We start from the raw sequence: 23,330 nt of genomic DNA, 5'->3' as shown, positions 1-23,330 counted from the left end.
TGGTCCCTCTCCCAGTCGTCCACTATCTCCCTTGGGAGGAGGGGGGGCGGGGGGGGGGGGGGGGGGGCACCAGACAGAATCTTGCCTAGGGCATCAAATTGGCTAGGGCCGGCTCTGCCTAATCCTAACCCTCGCCGGTGGTTCCTAAACCTAGCCCCCTCCCCGCAGCCTAAATCCTAAACCTCCCTTCACTGCAGCCTAACTCCAAACCTTCCAGGTCATGCCTAAACCACTAGAAATAAAAATTCTCATCAAATTGAGTGTTTCACTTCATTTTAATCAGTGGCAAATATAATATCTTGACATGAAAATGCTTAACTGGGGTCTGTGCCTATTAATGTGTAGTAGATAAAAACGGGACCAATTATCTCTCTCCACTTTATCTCTTCCAAGACTTAATACATATGCCTCATTGCCTCATATTTCATGGTCAGAGCAGTAAAAAATAATTTATTACTTTTTCTTGCTTATTTTAAATAGCCAGATATTTAGAAAAATGGACCACTTGCGCAATACTGTCACAGATCACGTCTTCATTTTTAAAATTGTATGCCACAGGATGTAGATATTATCTCAAAATAGCCACACATAACACATTATTACAAAATAACAGTAACAGCACAGTATTGCTAACTTTGTGGCTAAAGCTGAGATGGGTGTATGCCAAATAACTTAGTGGAAAATGCGCAACTTTGGTTTGTCCACAAAAAAATTAATACCTACGTCCATATGCAGATTTGGAGCTTGCACCTCCTAATGTTTGGAATGCCAGGATTATAGAGGGAAGTGGCATCCATGTGCAAACTGAGTACCATTAAGATGTCACTGTGTAATTGTCAACAGGGACAGACCTGCACAGAGACACATATATGCCTGGCTATCTGGTCTACAGATCTACCCTAAAAAGATCTACAGTCAATGATCTACACTAATGGTTGACATGCATTAGGTCAACAAGGTCAGAAAGTGACAGGGTCAAAGGGTTGACATGGCAATGGTCCATACACATAAGGTTGACACAAGTTTTTATTATAATTCAACTTTTTCACACTTTACCATCCACGTGGACTACGAATGGGAATAGTAACCTGTGCTGAGTGCAGCGAGGCACCTTGCCTGAAGCATGGCGAACAAAGCGAGCCATGCAAGGAGACGCGGTGCACTAATGGGACTTGTTTGTGGCAGAAAAGCGACAAAACCCCCCCTAAAAAATGTTTTTTTACCTTTTTTGTGTCAACCATTTACATGTCGACCTTTTGACCCTGTTGACCTTTTGACCCTGTTGACCTTTTCTACTGTCTACCTATGTCATATCGACCTTTTGACCCTATCGATCTTTTGAGCCTGTTGACCTAATGCATGTTGACCATTAGTGGCTGACTTATTGACTATAGACCTTTTTAGTGTAGCTCTATTAATACACACCCATATGCCTGTCAGTAACCAGTAATCAGTTGCTGGTACCTGGGGACTGATACAATTACACATGGATGATGATAGTGACCAGCACTAACAGCTTCTGATTGGATGCTTGCTAATGTACCTCTAAGGCTGATAGGAACCAGTCAGTTGCAGCTGTCATTTTCTAGTTTAGATACTGGATAAAAGTCAAACCGGTTGCTATGGGTTACATTACCTTTTTTCCCATGCATCAGTCAACAGATATCTACATTTTGTTTATTTTGTTTTGTTTAAAGGTGTTTCTTGGATGATCCCTCTACCAATCGATCATAAAATATATAGAAAGCATTGGTTTCAGCGGAGGGCCGGATTAAGCCTTGGGAGGGCCTGGGGCAGTTAAGATAGGGGGGCATGGGGGAAGGAGGGGGGTGGTATATTAGATTAGGCATACCTCCCAACATGACCCATTCCAGGAGGGACAAAATGCTTTGCTCCTAGATTGCCCTCTTAATATATGATTGATGTCACCGGTGTCGATCTATTTAATTGATAGAAAAGGTAAATTAAGAGGGAAGTCCAGGTAGAGAGCATTTTGTCTCTACTAGAATGAGCCATTGGAGGTATGGATGGTATGGAAGGTGTATATTAAATTTAAACCAATAGTCTATGTTAGATTTAAACTAACAGTATTGGGTATTGTTTATAGCTCCATCTAATTGAGAAACAACTATTTTATAATGTTTCCTTGTAGTGTAACAAAGACAATTTAAACAACTTAAAAATACACATACTATAGAAAAATAAAATCTATAATCTATCTTGTCATATGCAAGAATAACACCAACTTCTGTTATACTTACACATGGGACAGGACTCAGGAGGACTCTGTGTGTATATGTGTGTGTCTCACTCTGAAATCTGATACTCCTGTGTCTCTACCTGCACTACATACTGTCCTGTGTGCATTCTGGCTGCCTGGTTCTGCTGCTGCACAAGAGGGATAGCTAGTGATATCAGTGTGCTTCATCCAGGGAGCCCCTGACAGAGGGGTGGCCCGAGTACAGTCTTCTCTTAGCCCCACCCTTTATCTGGCTATGTTTTAATGGGCCTATTCAGGCTCTAGTGCATTGTGACTAGTTTTCCCTTAAATATACTAGTTCTTTTTACAGGAAGGAACCTGCAGTTGGTTAGAAAACCTTTTAAGAGAATAAGTAAAAAAGTAATGTTAGCCTTCACGTCATCCTGTGCAGGGCTTTGTCCTGTAATATGAAATAAATAACATTATTAGAGGAGAAAAGAAAGAGACACTGAATGAAAACAAAATCAGATGATTCACTCTTCTCACACAGGTAGGCCTATATTAGGAATGAGCCCACCAGGAAACAAGCAGAACCCTTTGCGTTTGAAGGAGGGATGTTCTATTGGGATGCAGTTGTTAGTAAAATTAGCTCAAGCCTTATTGGTCGTACCGATCTGACATAGGTCCCCTCCGTAGCTGGGAAGGCATAAGCATTTGAATGAGTCGATGCCATCAACGCAGGTAGCTCCATTCACACAATGGCTTGGGAGGCACTCATCAATGTCTGTAAAAAATCAAGGTTCTGCCATTAGGATTCCTAGGACTGCTGCCCTGACCAAAAGAGGAGAGCTCATCTGGCTGCATAAGCCTTGCTGTTCAGGTGCTGTGTCTAGTGTATACATGCATATATCTGCTGTATTGTGTATACATGCATATACCTGCATCAGTGGATATATGCAGAACAAAAAGATGACCTCATTTATGTGCGTATGGGATACATATTGTAAAATGTTTTGCTTTAGCACCTGTGTATCCAGATGCCCTCAATTCAATTAGCATACTTAGTGGTCTATGCACTAAACCTCGGAGAGAGATAAAGTGGACGGAGACAAAGTACCAACCAACTAACTAGCCCCTGTCATTTTTAAACACAGCCTGCAACAAAACAGTTAGTAGCTGATTGGCTTGTTCTTTATCTCCACCCATATCTATTTCGAAGGCTTAGTATATATACCCCTCAAAGCAAAATGAAAGCTGACTTCACGAATGTCACTGATCTCTGAAGTAGCGTGTCAGACTTAACATACAGTAGTATATTAGGTGTAACAACCAAATAGCCAGAACTTAATGTTTGTATGCAAATGGCTATTTGAAAGCCTATATATAAATTATTTGCATCCATAAAACTATATGACATACATGATATCTAGTAATGGTTTTCTTTAGAGATGTGTTTTGGTTTTGGTTCTAATTCATCATTGTGTTTTGGTTTTCACAAAACCACCCTCAAGTGTTTTGGTTGTGATTTGGTTTTTGGATTGGTTAAAAATTGTTTAAAAGAGATCAATAATTATTGATAAAAATCTATATAAACAGCTAAAATCATGTAACTTTTGCAATCCAAAACCCAAAATTCAGATTTAAAATCCAAATTCCGAATGATAGAAAGATCTAATCCTGGGCATGGTTCAGATCAGATCTTCTCGTGAGATCCAGACTGGGTTTGGTTCTGTCCGGATCCACAGAATTGAGGTGGATTTGGATTTCTGGAGAACAAAACTGCACATCTCTAGTTTTCTTGTGCCAAGTGTTCTCTGGTAACTGAATAGTGTTTGTATGATCATATGCGTGGCATAATGTTATTTACTATGATTGTGTCTGTTAAAAGTCAAAGATGTAATTTTAGAAGACGAAAAATATAAGTCTGAAGAAGCTGATTTGGGATGTATGATCTGCACATATCATTTAATGCTATACTGTAATCGGCTAAAATGTCCCATCAACTAAGCATTTACAAATTGTACTATTTGGTTTAATTTTCTAAAACGGGTCCAGGGTCATTTATCATTAACCAGCAAGCATTGCAGACTGCACAGACATAATTTGAGATAGTTTCAAATTGCGTTGGTTTAAGCATAGAGCATAGTGTGTTTGATGCTCATCCTTCCCTGAAATAGGTATGGATGCCTTTCACAGCTACATGTATAAAGGGAGTGTAAATAACATATTTTTCAAGAAATACTGGTTATTGATAAATGGACCCATTTATCAGTTGTTTACTAAGTCAAAACAACCATATTAAGCAGGGAATATCTTTCGTGTAGGTGGCAAGTCTAGCCTGCATTTGAAACACGTTAAATGTATATAACCTTTGGCTTAAGATATTGACTCAGTGTGAAGGGACTGTAGCCTTTCTGTGGCTCCATGGCAAAAGGTTAATGTCCTATAGCCCAGCATGCTCTGTCAGCAAGCAGCAGCAATTTGAAACACTGTAGCACTGAATGCACACCAGCTGACTAAGCAACTTGTTCTCCTTTTTCATTTTTTAATTAGCAACAATTAAGTTTTAAGTATGCTGTATAAGGGAAAATTAGGCATTTAGCTAAAGCAAGGCGGACAGCAGGGGGCGGCGGGAGTTTTAATAGGCAGGAGATTAGGCCTTTTTAAGTTTCCTCTGCATCTAGCAGGCACTGGCGGTCTCTCTCACATAATTCCTGGAGAAAAACAAAATGAGGAGAACAAAACATCACAGTGTCAGATAACAACAATCACCCCAACTTTAGCTTAATCCCATAAGGTCAATGGATTTTCATGTTGGGCATCGTGCAAGCTTCTTTGTAACAACGCAGTTGTGCTATGAAAATGCAACTATCAGACTAATTGAACCTATTTGCTGCAAGTGAAAACATAGATCATACAGAAGCTGGAATAACAGTTTTCATGCCCATATTATGCTGATTATGATAAATGACCAGCTTTTCCCATGACTTGGACATCTAGTTTTATATATCAATATCATTTTTTTTACATCAATATAATTTTTTTTATTATGTGCAAAATTACATTTTATTGAATATTGTAATTTACTTAATTAGTAACAACATAGTTATATTATATCAGCTGTTTTATTCTTTTCTGCTCATCTTTAATATGTACATACAGTAGATTACAGTGACAGGTTTTACTCACAGACATGGACTGCTCAGATAAAATGTGGAAGGCAACATAAGGGCCCTGCACACTGGACGATATCTAAGAATGATATGAACAATATCGTTCAGAAATGAAAGATATATTGTTGATATCGTTTAGCGTGGATGCACCGACGATGATCGATGCGTGTCCCTGCGGTCATTCATCATTGGTTTTTCATCGTTTTTCAATGCAAGCTAATTTGGATGACACCGATCATCATTCATATCGATCAGCATTCAAATCGCACTAATCGTCCAGTGTGTAGGGCCCATAAGACCATCTGTCCTAATCAGTCTGCCCATCCCACTTATTACTAATTTAGGTGATGTTCCCTTGGATTTTGTTCTTGCAGTTTGGACTGATGAGTGAAGGCAGCCAGATGAACTTTGAAACAGAAAGGGGTGTGGCATCAAGACTGCAATGTGGTTGTGGCTAGGGAGGGTGTGGTTTACTATATATGGATTGGTTTTGGCACAGCTTGGAGCGGTTTCGGGGACCATAGTAGGGTCTTATTTGTGTCCCAATTTTGCAATTTAAAATATTGGCAGATATGTATATACATTAAAAATAAAAATAGAACAGTATCTTATCAACTGTTTACAGGAATGCAGTACTGTGTATCACTCTATTTTAGTTAATACAGCCTGCAGTATTTTTATATGGCAAAGCACCCCCCAAAAATAAAACACTCGATGGGATGCACATTAAATATGTCCTGTTTAAAAATACTAAAGAGGCATACTATAGGCAAAATAATATAATGTAAAGTTATTACAGCAGTGATTTCATAATAATAGATTCAGGGGCTGATTTATCATCAAGTAAACTCATTGCGTATAATAAATGGCTCCCCAGCCAATCAGCTCCAAACTCTAATTATTCAAACACAAGACAGTTGGGAGCTGATTGGCTGGAGCATTATTTATCATACGCAATGAGTTTAAAACTTGTTGTGTATGAAAAAACTCGTTGATAAATCAGCCTCTTAGGTATTTGCAGTTAAAGGGGTCAACAGCTCCTAACATCACAGTGCATTCATAATATTAACAACAATATAAATTAGTGAATTACAGTTTTTACATTTTATATATTGTTCCACATTTTAAATGCAAATTGAAAAAGTTGAATCTTTTTAAATTCAAATTATTTCATTTATTATATACATATCCCTACTTAAAATACCTAGCCCTTCATTATAAACTATATACTCTAATCAATCCTTTTTTTTTCAAATATAGGTGTGAATTTATCACAATCCGCATTTTTAATTTGCAACATGAAAATTTATATTTTCGCACAAATTTACTATGTTTGTTTCCAGGAAACAGGCTCCGATAAGAGCATATCCTGGTGAGGAGCTGGAGCAGTGGTATAGTGTAACTGCTTCCTTATTAGGATCGCGGGGCACACTGCATTTGCGCAGCCATTGCATTACTAGGGGCTTACAGAGAGGATACCTCTCCATAAAAATGTGCAAAGCAGTAGTCCATGGGCTACTATAGGATAACGCCATCTGGAGATGGCATTACCTGTCAGGGCTATTTTCATGGAATATCCTGCAAATATTTAATGATAAACAGGCCCATAGTGTCATCAGCCAATACCCATTTTATTCGAGTATCTTAAAGTGGATCAAACCAACAATAGTACTTTTTATGTTGCAGTAAAGGGCAATACAGGTTGAGTATCCCATATCCAAAATGCTTGGGACCAGAAGTATTTTGGATATCAAATTTTTCCGTATTTTGGAATAATTGCATACCATAAAGAGATATCATGGCGATGGGACCCAAGTCTAAGCACAGAATGCATTTGTGTTTCATATAGACCTCATACACACAGCCTGAAGATCATTTTAGCCAATATTTTTAATAACTTTGTGCATTAAACAAAGTTTGTGTACATACACACAATTTATTTATGTGTCATATATACCTTATACACACAGCCTGAAGGTCATTTAATACAACATGTTTAATAACTTTGTGTATTAAACAAATTTTGTATACATTGAGCCATCAGAAAACAGAGGTTTCACTATCTCAGTCTTACTCAAAAAATTCCGTATTTTGGAATATTTGGATATGAGATACTCAACCTGTATGTGTCCTTTTAGTTTTTTTTTTGGGAGGGTTACCAGAACAGCTCAGTAAATAATCTATGGCCTAACGTATGTTGCCATAATACTGATATTGTCTATCCCATGATAGAGATTACGTATTTGAAATTGGAAAATAAACTGGCCTTGTAAAAGAAAAGTATTCTACAGAGCATTTCACATCTTACATGACTTAATGAGATTTATCAGACTTACTTTAACCATATATAAGACCACACATTCTAAAATAATTATGCAGACAGCTCTCAGACAGTAAATGCTGTAAATAATGATATTATTATTATGAGATTTATTATTTATTATTTATGCTATGGAGTGTGTAATAATTTAACTAAGGTAAGTTAAGATCTTTCTTAAATGAAGGATGATTCACTAATATGGAAGATTTATTTGTCTGTGACTACAGATATATTCATGTGCAGGCATTATACAGTTGGATTTGCATCGGTGACTTCCTATCTTTTTTTTTATTTCTTATTCACCTTTCAACTAAAAAATGTTCAAGGTTTGTTTTGTACTGTCATCACATTTTAAGCTTTTCATTATTTAGGAATAACTTCCTACCATCATTAAGTGGTGTTTTTTTTTTATACAAAGCACTACTGTACTAAGTGTTGCAGTTGTATAAAAATCAATTTTGCATTCCTGTACGATGTTACTCATTTTAGACAAAAAGCCTAAATGTACAGTATGTTAAAATTCTTTATACATTTGTTATGATGACATTATTGGTCATTTTAGTCACAATCCATTGCTGAAGACCAGGATTTCAGAATTCAGATGACTAACAATTATCTTGGTTGCATGATTTTTATGGGAATCCACAATACCAGTATCTTTTACTTTCAGATTACATCTGGCCATTTGCATCATTCACTGTCCAGTTTGATTTATGTGCCCTGATCTTTATTGCTAAATCTCAATATATATGGCAGTGATGGTACCTTTTTAATTGTGTTATATGGTGTAATTACTAACAATACTAAAACAAACTAAATGGTTGGAGTCTTAAGCAAAGTGAATGCCTTTTGCTATAAAGTGGGGATGATCTATATGAGGGTAGATTTAATAAAACATCTAAAACAAAAAAGTAAAGTTGTTGCACAATCAAATTCTACCTATATTATCCTAGACTGTACCAGAATTATAGATGTTTTTTTTCCAGAGGGAACATGGCCACGCCTTCCGGATTTGTTCTTGGATTTGGTCACACCTTCCTTAGTACTCAGGCCCTGTGGATTTCTTAACAGTTCTGCATCATGCATTAACAGTGAAGAGATCCTTAAATGTGGGATAGTGAAAGTCATTCCCAATCTACATTTTATTTGTTGCTGTTTATAATCACCAGCTTCCCTACGTTTAGCATTATATTTTTCCAGATATAATGATAAGATTTACCTATAGCACAGTTGTCGCCTCCATACCCTGGTGGGCACAGACAGTGAACTCGCCCTTCTTTTTCTACACACGTTCCAGACCCACATTCGATATCAGCACATGATCCAATAATTCCTGCGGTCAACAAAAATCCATCAATTTATTATCCCTCTTTTTATAGATAAAATGACACTTGTAAAAGTAACAGGTATGGGATCATACTGAAAAAGCAATGCTGACATAACTTTAAATAAAGAATCTGACATAAGTTTAAATAAAGAATCTATGATAATATTAGTGATGTCAGAAATTACAATAAGGAAGTAGTAATTTCATGCTGCCTTGTGTAATAACAACACTGCTGGGGTAGCCTACATATAAACAAAGGTACGCATCTAATAGATCTGGAATACATTCCATTCTATGCATGGGTATTGAAATGAACTGTACTGTAGTCATGACAATTCACAACACACAGTAAAGCTGCATAAAGTGACTGCAATGTGAACACGCCAGTTCTATTTTCTGTACATTTCATAAGTGGCCCAAACACAATGAACATTTCTTTAGAGAAATATTATTAATATCATTATGATTCTTTTATAAAGTTCTGAGTTATAACGCAGAGTTGTAGAGTCAGGGGGCCATAGTCATAATAAAGATATGAGGCAGCATGGATGGTGTAATGGTTAGTATTACTGCCTTATAGCACTGAGGTCATGGGTTTGATTCCCACCATGGCCCTAACTGTGTGGAGTTTGTACATTCTCCCTGTCCTTGCATGGGTTTCTTCCAGGTACTCTGGTTTCCTTCCACAAGCCAAAAATATACTGGTAGTTTATTCCCAACAAAAAATGAACACTAGCATTTAAGTGTGTACATGTGCTTAGGGTAGACTAGATGGGCCAAGTGGTTCTTATCTGCCATCAAATTCTATCTTTGTATATTACTACTATTCACAGCTGAACATACTGTACATGCTCTGAAAAGGGATACATGCAAGTACGAATGTTACACTTTATACACATTTGGGTTGTATCTACACTCACATAGGCAAAGGTCACAAATTTGTTCACACAAATTTGAGCTATGCAGAGCTGGGTGATTGTACTGTACACTTTTTTGGGAGCATATAATTTACAACTAGTATAGAGCGGACCGATGATGATGATTGGAGGAAACTAGGGTCGCACGCAGGCAGTTACATTTTGAGATGTGTTCAACTTTGAATGCAGGTGGATAAATATGCATTTTATCCATGCATACATATCTCAAACAATTTATTATCTCTGCATCAGGTCATATAGCGTCAGGGGTGGAACTCGAAAATGATGGGCCCTATTGCAGTATGGATTACCAAAATGGTTGGGAAAATAGGTGGGGCTGAGCCAGAATGTGATCATGGTAGTTCAGATTTGGTTTTATTAAGTGCATGGTTTGCACGGATCATTGGCTGACCTTATTTTGTCTCAATTTTGCATATAGAAACTTATAGGAATCATGCCCACATAAAAAAATTGTAAAGGGCTCCCTTATGCACGAAGCAGGCATTTTGTCATCTCATCTGGATTACCTGAAGCTACATCTACTGATCAATCTGCTGATATAATAATCAGTAGGAAATAGCCTACAATATGAAGCAACCATAGATTATTATGACAGTAGCCATGGCCTGAGCAAATGAGCTGTTGCGGGTGCATCTGGGCTGGATATGGGGAACATTGCAGTGGAGCACAGGTTCACAAACTCGGTCCTCAGGAACCCACACTGTTCATGTTTTGCAGGTCACCTGTGGATCTTAAAATGTGACAGTTGAGGATACACCGTGCATCTGCCACGTGACCTGGAAAACATGAACTGTGTGTGGTCCTGAGGACAGAGGGGCAGATGTATTAACCTGGAGAAGGCATAAGGAAGTGATAAACCAGTGATATGAGCAAGGTGATAAAGGCACCAACCAATCAGCTCCAATATGTAAATTAACAGTTAGGAACTGATTGGCTGCTGCCTTTATCACCTTGCACATATCACTGGTTTATCACTTCCTTATGCCTTCTCCAGGTTAATACATCTGCCCCAGAGTTTGAGAACCACTGCAGCAGAGGGAACTTCAGTAAGCCAAAGTATGCCAGATATGAATTGGAGTACCACTGCTGCTGCATGGGTCTTTGGCATAGGAAATATACCATGTAGTAGCTGAATATTTACTTACATAAGCTGAATCATTACTTATATAAGTATAATACAATGAATATAATGACATTTCTAAAAAATAAAAGTATATTTATAATAGAGGTGGATGAAGCAATAATACCTTCAATTTCAGTTGTCTCAGGAAAAACTTGAGGTGCAACTTCTATCAAGGGTAATGATGTCGGTATGGTGTCATCTGCAACGTCTCCAGATGCAGAAGCAGATAGCTCTGTGTCTTTTTTTGCTTCCTCCGGTTCTTTTGAGACAAGTTTTAATTCAGATTCTGGTTCTGAAGTGCTAATAATGATTTCAGGTACAGATGTTTCCCCTGACAAATCTTGAGTAGGAACAGTCTGATGCCCAGAAATGTCAGCACTGGATTCTGTACTTCCTTCTCTGTCAGGATAACCACTAGTTAAAGGTATTCCAGATGGATCTCCACTGATTTCAGGAATAGTGAGAGGTGCCTCACCACTAATATCCCCAGATGCTGAGGTTTCGATAAAATATGGATAGGTTATACCACCTAACTCTTGTGAAACTGTTGGTTTGGTCACAGCTTCAATTAATTCATCAGTAATAAGCTTAATGTCAGGGATGCCTGAAGTAAAGATGCCAGAAACATCTCCACTTTCTTGTGTGGCAGATGGCATTCCACTTAAATCAATAATTCCAGATGATTCTCCTGAAGAAAATCCACTAATCTCAAATATTCCTGATGGACCCTGACCTGCCTCTTCTGTAACAGGTCCTGTTGTCGGGGCCTCTATTATAGGGAAATCTAAATGAGATATTGTAGGGATACCAGATGTGAGTCCACTTATATCATCAATGCCAGAAGGTAAACCACTTACAAAGTCAATTGCAGAAGTTTCCCCACTTAAATCAATAACACCACTTGACAGTCCACTGATATCTACTTCACCACTGGGAACGTCTCCAGAGACAAAGCCACTGGTATCTATAAAACCTGAGGGCTCACCACTAACACCAGAAATCCCAGATAATTCACCAGAAAAATCACCTGAAAAAATACCACTTGTTTCTACAGACCCCTTTCCTTCCTCCTCCTTTTCTGATGGTCTAAAAAGTTCTGTTAAGCTTTCATCTATGAGCGTAACACCAGATGGTTCACCACTTTCATCAAAAATACCAGAACTCACACCAGATGGTTGTCCACTTATATCAACAGCTCCAGAAGATTCACCACTTATGTCAACGAGACCTGAAGATTCACCACTTATGCCAGAAAAATCACCACTAACATCTAATATTCCAGATAGATCGCCACTAAAATCACTTACTCCAGAGAAATCACCACTGATATCAATTACTCCAGATACTTCACCACTAATATCGATTATTCCAGATGATTCCCCACTATCACCAGAAATATCCCCACTAAGTTCAGGAAACCCTGACAGGTCTCCACTATGTTCTGGGATTCCAGATGGAAAGCCACTAACATCCACACCTGAAACATCTCCACTCACATCAAAAAATCCAGAGGGTAGGCCACTACTATCTAATCCAGAAGGTTCACCACTAAAATCACTGGATGGTAATCCAGATAGCTCTCCCGATGCACTAATCTCAGTTAATCCTTTCCCTTCTGCTTCAGTTTCTGGTGTTTTTGTTACACCTTCAATCCAAGTTGTCTCCACATGTATGATTGTAGGGAAACCAGGAGGCAGTCCACTGACATCTCCACTACCAGAAGGCAGACCACTGATATATTCAAAACCAGATGGCAGTCCACTGACATCTCCACTACCGGAAGGCAGTCCACTGATAAATTCAAAGCCAGATGGTAGTCCACTGACATCTCCACTACCAGAAAGCAGTTCACTAATATCTCCAAAACCACTTACAAAGTCAGCTCCAGATGTCTCCCCACTAATGAATGTTATTCCGGAATGCAGTCCACTAATATCTAGGTCTCCAGAAGCTGATCCGGATATACTTTCATCTCCAGAAGGTAACCCAGAAGGCAAACCACTCATTTCACCTGATGGCAATTCACCTGAAACCTCTCCTGATGGAAGTCCACTCGCACTGGTTTCTCCAGAAATATCTAAACCAGATGGAAAACCGCTTCCTGATGGCTCTCCACAAATTCCAACTCCTGATGACAATCCACTTGTACCAGAGAGGTCCCCACTTGTTTCACAAATTCCAGAGATCTCTCCACTGGGTTCGCCAGATGGAATGCCGCTAACACCACTGACTCCTACAGATGCATCTCCACTTACATCTTCTGGGAGTAAACTCACAGGAGGAATCGCTGAAGGGCTCACTTTAGACAGAGAAACAAGATATTATCAAAGAGACATTGTATATAAATATATTGTAAATACTGTTGTTCAATTAAAATGTAACTGAGTAATAACATAAAATATGAACTACAAATAAATGTATATATGCAATACAGGACGATGCAAATTTATGTCACTGATTTCTGGCTTACTAACAAGTATTACATTTTTTAAACCAATGATTGTGTTCCTGACAACAGGGGCATGTCACCCCCCACTTTCTGGGAGAGGAGAGACAAGGGTCTGCGTGTCACTTAGCAGACTTCCTGGCCTTGCAGCCCCTGATTCTGTTGGCCAGCTGTGCAAGTGGAGGCCTACTCAGCTGGCCGACTGCGCAGAACATTGTGACCATAGTGTATGGTAACAATCAGCAGATTTGTAGACTGATGATCCTTTCAAGATTGGTAGATCTGTATTTGCTGAAAAAGATCTACAAATCACTGAAAAATATCTGTAATGTATGGGCGCAGATTGGTGGATTGGGGAATCTTTAAATCTGGGGAAAAATCTCAGAATCTGCAAACTGTTTTTTCATTACTGCTGATGTATGGAGGCCTTAACATTCATTTCCATAGAATAATGATAATTCTATGATCATATACAGCAACAAAACATCATGAATCTGTACAGGTAACATACTTTATAATTAAGATGAGGGTATTTCAATATGTATAAAACAAGAAAATAAAGAATAAAATAAAATAAAATAAATGTTTTCTTAATTTAAATTAATTTAACTGAAATCAGTGGAGCAGCAAGAACTCCATGACACCTATAGATGATAAATGCTCCATACCTGTCTCTAATAATTCAACAGTTGGAAGGGCAGTGACATTTGCCAGCCAGAAGTCTGTCTCATTCTCAAATTCAGTGGCAATCACCGTTTCCACAGTAGTCTCTTCCCCAGAAGGTAATCCCTCCAAATGAGGAAGTACCTGAGTTACAAAAATTTCTTCTTCAATTGATGGTGTAACTTCTTCTTCTACAAATGGAGCAGCTACGATATAACAAATACAGTCATTAATACTTATGCATACATATTTAATAAATATAATATTTTATTAGTCTATATTATCTACATTTGAAGGGAAAAACATGAGTATTTGGACCTGATACTGAGTTGGGTGCATATTAGGTGCAATTTAAGATACAAAAATTTGCATGAAAAAATAATGTTTGCATTGCAAGACGCATGCCAGTCTCCATTAGTAGAATATGCATACGGATCCTCAGGCATACATTATTTGCAATAGCTAGAAAAATATGCATTTGCCATTAGGTTTCAATAACGCTTAAGAACTTTGTTGGTTTGGAAAATACATATTTATCAACCCAACGTGCTGGTTTTTCTGTTGTTGGTTTAAATGTCGCTTCAAAAAACCCAGACTGCACATATGTGAGCGACATTAGCTCCTGAGCCCAAGTTCCGGATTGCTTTGCATTCTGGAATTTGGTGAATTCAGCATTTTAGCAACCCCTATAGAAACCTATGGGGCTGCTTTTGCAGTGCAAAATGGGATTGCAGAAGATATCACCAATATGTCCGATATTCTCTGTTGCCTGATGTACATACATTCTGGGGATCCTTAATGTTGTTTAGAAAAATATGCCCCAACATGACCTAACGTTTCTCAGCGTACGTTTGTCTGCTCCTTCCCTCCCCACCCTGGCGCTCTCTAAGGGCAAGCAGACGCCAAGTGTCAAATTCATACAAATCTTATGCCCTACAATACACTTGCCCTGTCTTCTGGGCTTGCACAGAGCAAGTTTGCACATATTACACTACAAAAACTGACGGAAGTTCATCTCAGCCTCAGCCTCCATATGTTAAGTTGTGATCTTGTAATATTACAAGGATATTTTAAAATGTAACATCACTGAAACCTTTTGGTATATAAACTTTATAGTTGTAAACTCCACCCCATTCCATAACCATACACTTTTTCCACTTTCATGTTCCAACTACTGAGAAGTTTGTGAACTGTCTATGATGAGAAAAGAAATTCATAATTCACATATGTTCAAGTAAAAAGATGCCTCTCATCTTCTGCAGCTCCAAGGCGCAGGTCTACTGTGTGATAGGCTTAACCGGCTCTGGTCAGGGAACAGGCATTTTGCTGAATATTTTAAGTATTTTATATATTTTATAAAAATGGTTAATTAATGTTTTAAAAAATACTGTATATCAAGGATTTCACAACATCAGTCCTCAAGGTACACTAACAGTCCAGGTTTTAGTGATATCCATGCTTTAGCACAGACTGCTTAATTAGTACTTCAGGTATTTTTATTCAGCAATCTGTGCTGAAGTCTGGATAACACTAAAACATGGACTGTTAGTGTGCCTGGCTTGAGGACCAAGGTTGGGAATGCCTGCTGTAGATCTTCTACTTTTAGTGTGTGATTGCAGCAATGGAAATACATTCAATTACCCACTGTTAATTACCGCTGGTGAAAATGGGAGGCTGCCTTGGAGTTTAATGCCCAGGGGCTATTCAATTGGACTCCTGAATTCCCCCTGATATCTTTGTGAATGCCTGTTAAAGTACAGCGTTAATGTCCATTAACCCATGTTAATGGACGTTAACACACAGAGGGGCCGATGGATTACGCCTGGAGAAGTGATAAAGCAGTGATAAAGTAGTGATAAGTGCAAGGTGATAAAGCAGCAGCCAGTCAGCCCCAATATGTAAATTAACAGATAGGAGCTGATTGGCTGGTGCTTTATCATCTTCCACTTATCACTGCGTTATCACTGCTTTATCACATCTCCAGGCTTAATACATCTGCCCCAGAATCTGTTAACGGATTTGTGCGATAATGCTGACGCTACAACGTAGTTATCAGGGATTTTTTTTCACAGGCTGAGGCAGGTCAAAAAACATACAAATCCCCAATGACTGCTGGCTTCAGGGGATCAATTATCCCACGGTAATCTACCGCAGCTAACTGAACTCCTCCCTTAATATTGTCTCATCCTCAGTACGTATAACATGTTTTTTAAAGCACAAATGATTGTCAATACAAAGCAATTACCTCTAAAACAAAAGGCATGGTGTTTGGACAAGGCATCAGGGAATCCTGTTTGGTTTGGATGGACATAGACTGTCCGCACTCCAGGTTTATCACCCCCACAAACTCGACGTGGTGACACAATAGGGTAACGGATGCTACCATCAGATAGCCAGCCTGCTCTGCACTTGTCCAGTCCCAGCTTCCAGGCAGCATAGAGCTGTCCAGTGGAGGCTAATGTGGCATTCTTGCTTTCGCAAAACTCCACTGCCTCTTGGAAAGTGAACTGATCTGGTTGGGTTGCGAAGAACACGTCACCTATTCAGTACATAAATAGAAGAGAATATATCAGCAATGTGTTAGCACAGTCATTTGAATATATAATTCACAATATTTTGTTATGGAGTGAAAAATAAAATAAAGAAAACAATATGAAGGCAGAACATAGGCTACATGAGGTCACTGTTTTGCAGAATGAATCATCCTGTATAAATGTTTTTTAGATAGAAGTTCATAATACCTAATAGAGAATATTGAGATACTAAAAATGAATGAATGCTGAGAAATAAAGGTCACTTAATAATACAGGGAAAGTAACAAACATACAAGTCAAAAATACAAACATATCAAACAAATACATTTAACTGTACAAATACATCTGCACAAGATAGAAAGCTGAACATAAATATCATCTATTTTATATAATCTGTTATGCATTGCTGAAATTATATTCCTATGTAGTGCAGTGTTAATACTGTGGTAATTTGTTGTGCAGTGCGATATTAACCCCTTTCCAAGTGCCCTTCAGTTTAGTAGATCTACAGTATGTACTATTATATTGGTCCATGGCGGGAGAGAACTCCCCACCCCCTGCAAAACTAGAACAATTCCAGTATGGTGAGTACAGTAAATGTGAGTGGTGGATCCTCAGTGCTACAGTTGAACTTTAGCAATGGAATTGCTGAAATTCCAATGATACCAATAAGATGTTCAAGGAGATTTCCTATATATACTGTGTGTGTGTATATATATATATATATATATATATATATATATATGTAGCAACGGTAGGTAAGGTGGCACTCTCAGGGCTTTGCAAATCAGAGAATATACGATGACTTCCACCAAACGCTTAGATCAACGTTACAGTTTTATTTAAAAACTTTCGTCAGGATACAAATGTATATATATAAGTGATTGTAAGTATAAGTGATTTTCAGACTCATTGTAAACTGAGAATTATGCATTGATATGATAGCTTTATATATTAACAGCAGGTACCACCTGGGTTTGGCTATAGCAATGCATTATGGTGATGGCTTTGTTTGTATATTTGTCTCCAGGCAACGGCCTTGTTGTGTACAGTGCTATTATAGCGTGCGTCGCAGGACCTGTGATGTCACCCCCAACCCACCAGTCTGGCACCTCATGTTTTCACTCTTGGTTTTGGTGTTGTCTATAAAGGTAAGGTATGTCACTTTCATTTGTATCCGGACAAAAGTTTTTAAATAAAACTGAAACGTTGATTTAAGCGTTTGGTGCAAGTCACTGTATACGTATTCTCTGATTTGCAAAGCCCTGTGAGTGCCACCTCACCCACTTTCGCTTGCACTGTCCACATCGTGGATAAGAAGGCACTGAGGCAATATTCAGTTAATGGAAGGAGTGCCAGCTATGGTCTCTATCTCTATCTCTCTCTCTCTCTCTCTCTCTCTCTCTCTCTCTCTCTCTCTCTCTATATATATATATATATATACAGTATATAATATATGTTTAAAGTGGCTACTAACTTGAATGAGGTTATAACAGTGTTTTTATTTCAACAAATAACAAAGTCATGAAGTAGACATTCAGCACTGGCACAAATCTAAATAGCTAAATAGTGTATATTTAATTACCATCCATAAACCAAGGAACAAAGTCTGTAGTATTTATGATAATGACTCTAAAACCATTTCCAAATGGGGTTATATGTAAATGCAAGTGCTTTCTTCCTAGTAATATATTTAATAGATGCTGAAACCTTGAGTGGAATGTGTTTACATTTCTGAATGTTTTTGTTTGATCCTTTTTCCTTTTTTAATGAAATAATTGTGGTGCAGCACATTCATGTCCTGTGTGTATAAAACACACAAACATGTTTTAAAATTGTTGAGAGATCAATTAAATGAGGAGAAAGTGTAGGGTTTAGTGGCAAAATATGAGGCTAACAGTATCCCAAGTTTCATACATTATAGTTTGTGGGCTCCATCTAGCATTTGTTCCTATTTCTTGTTAGAGAAGTGTTTATATATGTCCCTAGTTTGTTTCTTATGTCTTTTAAAATACTAGAATATTTTAGTGTGTCCTTAGAAGACAGTGACCAGTAGGTTTTGAAGAAGTAAGATCTGATTTTTTTAAGTGTTCCGGGAGTGAATGAAGGAGAAAGGGTGGACCTTCTTTCCTGTAGGCCAGTTCAGCTTTTCGTGCTTCCACAGCAAGGAAACAGGTTGCAGCTGTGAGGCTGAAATAACAGTTGACTACTGACAGTATATCACTACTATCATGGGAAGACTGAGCGAGAGACACAACTGGTTTTGTAAGTTGTAAAAACTTACTGTGAACTTCTACTATATGTGTGGGATGATAACCAGTCCCTCATAAGCAGACAGACAAGGATTCATTTTGTTGTCTTTGTTATTTTGTTTGTTGGTTTGGTTTGGAGCTCAATAGTGTTTGAAATAAACTAGATGCACCAGACTGTTGGACTTTCATATCTTTTAGTGATTGCTGTTATTACGTTGTTCCACCCTTCTTGAGTTAGCATAGTGGCTTCCAAAACACCCTAACAGTCCTTGTTTTAAGGGATCCATAGTTGAGCATAGATGGTTAAATCAAATTTACTGGGATCCTAATTAAGTCACCTGTGGTCAAGCATGTATATACTTAAAACCTATACTGTTAGGTCACCTTGAGGACTGAGTTTGGGAGCCTCTGCATTAACATTTTATACCTATTTCTATAACACCAGACAGAAACAAAATCAAAAGTGAAAAAGATTTGTTTTTTTTTCTGGGAGACTGTGGGCCATACATCAAGAAGCTATAATTCTAGCTAGCCAACTAATCATTTATTTGCTCCCAAACTTTTTTTGGTCACCATCCACATCCCCTCACTACCGGTCTGCCCCTGTCAGCTCGGGTACAGTGGCAGCAGTAGTGCAGGAGTCGGGAGGAGGATCAGGGGGAACTGCAGAAGTCAGTCACTGCTGCTGGGCTACCCTAGCGAAAGTTGGATCAGGGAAAGCTGTGGCAGTCATTCACTGCTGCCGGGCTGCCTCTGTCATCATGGTGCCACTGTCAGTGGCAGAGGTGGTGCGGGAGCCGGGAGGAGGATCAGGGGCAGCTGTGGTAATAGGGAGAGGTGTATTGTCCCTGCTTCATGCCTGTTTCTCTCCACAGGTGTCTAGCCCCCTCCACCCCTGTGATCAGCCCTCCGAGATCATGCAACCCCCCCATATCCTTAACCCTGATTTCCCCCCTCTGCAAACACGACCAGACCCGCATCATTGCACCCCAAGGTTGTTCTCCCCAAAATGCTCCCCTTTCTCCACAATCATGCACGACCCCCTACCACACCCCCGATTGACCCATAATTAAAGAATAATTACCACTCTGTCCTGTTATACCATACATTTCTACCCAAGGATATTTGTAGTATGCTGCTGATTAATAATACAGTATAAACCTAGCTTAAGATAACAAAGGCATGGCATTGCTGGTTATTACATATCGACGCCGGCGACTCTTTCATCATTGGATGTATGTATGTCAACAGCAATAACAGAATCTACACTTTGTCTCCCACACAGAAACAAGGCTTTTCAGTACATGAATTGTATTATCATGTGCAGAGTTCAAACGATGTGATGGCATACAGTAATGAGCGATGTACAAAGCTTTATGTAAGCCACTGTCAATGTTCTCAGCTAATGATCTTCTGCATTTACACCCATTATACATGGATGCTGCTCTGCCCTGTTCTAGCCCATTTTTCCATAAAAACAAACTAAAGCTGCACAAACCTGCATCCAGGCAATTGGTGAATTATGCACGGGGTCAGTAGCAGTCATGGAGGCTTGTGTGCATTAACCCAGTCAGCGCATAAATACAGAAGGTTTTATGGCTATGTTTGAAGTAATAAAACTTCATTAGACAAATGGATATGCCAAGTCTTCTTCTATGGTACATCAAAACGACCTTATATTGGGATAAACTTGAAGTTCAAAAATGCGATTCTCAAGGCACCCTAACGGTCCACGCTTTGTTTATCCATGCTTGGTGACAGGTGTCTTAATCAGCACCTCAGTCAATTTGATGTAACCATCTGTGCGGAGTCATGGATATACCTAAAACCTGAACCATTGCGGTGCCTTGAGGACCGTGTTTGAGAAACTCTGCACTATACAATTATCTGGCAGACCATTTGTCCAATCTGGCTGGTTGGAATGAAAATCTGGTAATGTATGGAAGCAAATGACAAACGACTGTTAAGCATTGCATTTGCATGTAAAACTCAAATTCTTCTCAAGGGTAATCTTACAACACATTTTAGCATTCCATGACTTAATAATACTTGCAACAACAAAAAAAGTTTTCTTTTAATAAAAATACAGAAGTACACAGATACTGCCCGCCTACTTCTGTGAAATCACTGATCATCAGTCACCTCTGACACATGCTCCACTGTGCTCTACATGTGAGGTTTATAACTATCGGAGTGGGGTGAGGAACCTCCAGGAGGGAATGCATATAAAATGGGGTTGGGGGAAGCAGAATATAAAAATGATGCTGGAGGGTGAGGGAACGTGGGTAAAATAATAATAATAATAAAAGGGCTTTTTATAGGGTTACAGGGTGAGGGGGGTTATAAAGCATGGAATTGTTTTTTGCTACTAAGGGATGAGTGGGTTTAATACTATTAGGGTTTAAGACCACTGGGAGGTCTATTGTCAATGGGGAAGGTGGAAAGTTATTTTATAATGGCGGCTCACGTACACGAGGAAGGGGGGGGGGGGTGCAAAGCAACCCATAGATATTTTTTTCAAAATAACTTATTTTTATATATTATTAAAAATACTTATTGAACTTTACTTAGTAATAAATAGAAAAACCCAACAATTTCAGAGCGGTTTTGCAGGGGGCAAAAATCATTAGTTAAGTAGTTAAAACACCTGTCGCTAATGATTAATAGAGTTTGCTGATTCTCTAAAATATGAAAACTTAAAAAACACAAGTTTTATCACTGCGACGGTGAGAAGTGTCAATTAATATAAATTACCATGTGTTGTGAATTACATAAAAATAGTTATAACATAATATAATCAAAAGCATAAAATAACATTAGAACAAATGCAATGAAAAATTAAGAAAATAAATTGATTCACCTCATAAACTCACAATAGTTTATATATGAAATATATGTGATGGATATAAAGCTGCATGAAATAGACTGAATGATAAGTGTAATATCAGCCTATCTGGAGTGACACCTTATATTGCTGGGACTTTAGCAGTTTGTATATGTGGGTACAAAGTAAACCAGACCAGAACTCATTGTTTTGCACTAGTATATTGTTGTGCATATTTAATTGTGTGCTAATTTGCTCTTTTTACATTGACCTTGTATGTGGAACATCCCATTGTCTTTTATTATTTTTCAATAAATGTTGAATCATTACTTTTATCTTCCGGACCATTATATTAATCAAATATATATTTCCATTGGTAATATCCATTATATTTTTTAGCAGTTTACCCATAATAGTGCTGTATCTTTATTCCCATTATAATATCAGGCTGTTGCTGTTGGATGGAAAAGTAGTAGGTAGGAATAATTTGGCCAGTCCGGGAGAATGAGCCCATAGTTGATACCTGAGGGTCCGGTAGTAGGGTATCCGTTCACATGGTCGACCATGTTATGGTCGACAGTCATTAGGTCGACCACTATTGGTCGACATTGACATGGTCGACATGGGCACATGGTCGACACGTGAAAATGGTCGACACATGAAAGGTCGACACATGAAAAGGTCGACATGAGTTTTTTTAGTTTTTTTTCTTTTGGGGAACTTTTCCATACTTTACGATCCACATGGACTACGATTGGAAAGGTAATATGTGCCGAGCGAAGCGGTAGCGGAGCGAAGGCACCATGCCCGAAGCATGGCGAGCGAAGCGAGCCATGCGAGGGGACGCGGTGCACTAATTTGGGTTCCCAGTCACTTTACGCAAAAAACGACACCAAAAAAAGTAAAAAAACTCATGTCGACCTTTTCATGTGTCGACCTTTCATGTGTCGACCATTTTCACGTGTCGACCATGTGTCCATGTCGACCATGTCAATGTCGACCAATAGTGGTCGACCTAATGACTGTCGACCATAACATGGTCGACCATTCATACCGGAACCCGGTAGTAGGGAGTCTAAAAATATCCTCCAAATGCGTGGCAGCCCTTGGCCAGATGAATAGATGGAATCTGGCGTCCTTGTAAATATTTATCATGGTAAAACACTGCACAAGTGACAGTGGAGTTCTGTACAAAGCCGCAGTGCGCACTGCTTAGCCGGATCAATGAAGTAACCAGCAGTTATTTATTTTCCAATAACGGCAATAAGGTACTTACAGTCAACGCATTTCATTATGTATACCCAAAACTTTTTCACATATTAGCAGCTCCCATAGGAGCTGTTGTAAACAAAACAGATGGACCACAGCAGGTATCATAGACAGCTGCTGCAGTTTCCAGTTCTTACAGGTTCCGTATGATTTCTTGAAATTCAGAATTTAGACAATTATTCTATAGACTACATTACTGTATGTCGAAGGGACTGTATGTCGATAGAGTGCTGCACATATCGACACGTTCATTATTTCGCC

At 38.6% G+C, this 23,330-nt stretch overlaps 1 protein-coding gene across 1 annotated transcript in view; it reads right to left on the bottom strand.

The window, feature by feature from the left end:
* ACAN (aggrecan) overlaps positions 1-23,330 on the bottom strand; it is a 119,543-nt gene that overhangs the window by 16,310 nt on the left and 79,903 nt on the right. Inside the window, exons 10-13 of the mRNA XM_063925777.1 lie at positions 16,436-16,729; positions 14,196-14,396; positions 11,206-13,380; positions 8,913-9,026 (exon numbers count right to left, since the gene is read on the bottom strand). Coding sequence (XP_063781847.1) covers positions 8,913-9,026; positions 11,206-13,380; positions 14,196-14,396; positions 16,436-16,729 — 2,784 coding nt within the window. The remainder of the gene's footprint in view (positions 1-8,912; positions 9,027-11,205; positions 13,381-14,195; positions 14,397-16,435; positions 16,730-23,330) is intronic.

The sequence above is a fragment of the Pseudophryne corroboree genome, chromosome 6 (genome assembly GCF_028390025.1).
Source record: "Pseudophryne corroboree isolate aPseCor3 chromosome 6, aPseCor3.hap2, whole genome shotgun sequence".
NCBI classification, from domain to species: domain Eukaryota; kingdom Metazoa; phylum Chordata; class Amphibia; order Anura; family Myobatrachidae; genus Pseudophryne; species Pseudophryne corroboree.
Note: the sequence above shows the minus strand (reverse complement) of the source record. Positions and strands in the feature narration are given on the sequence as shown.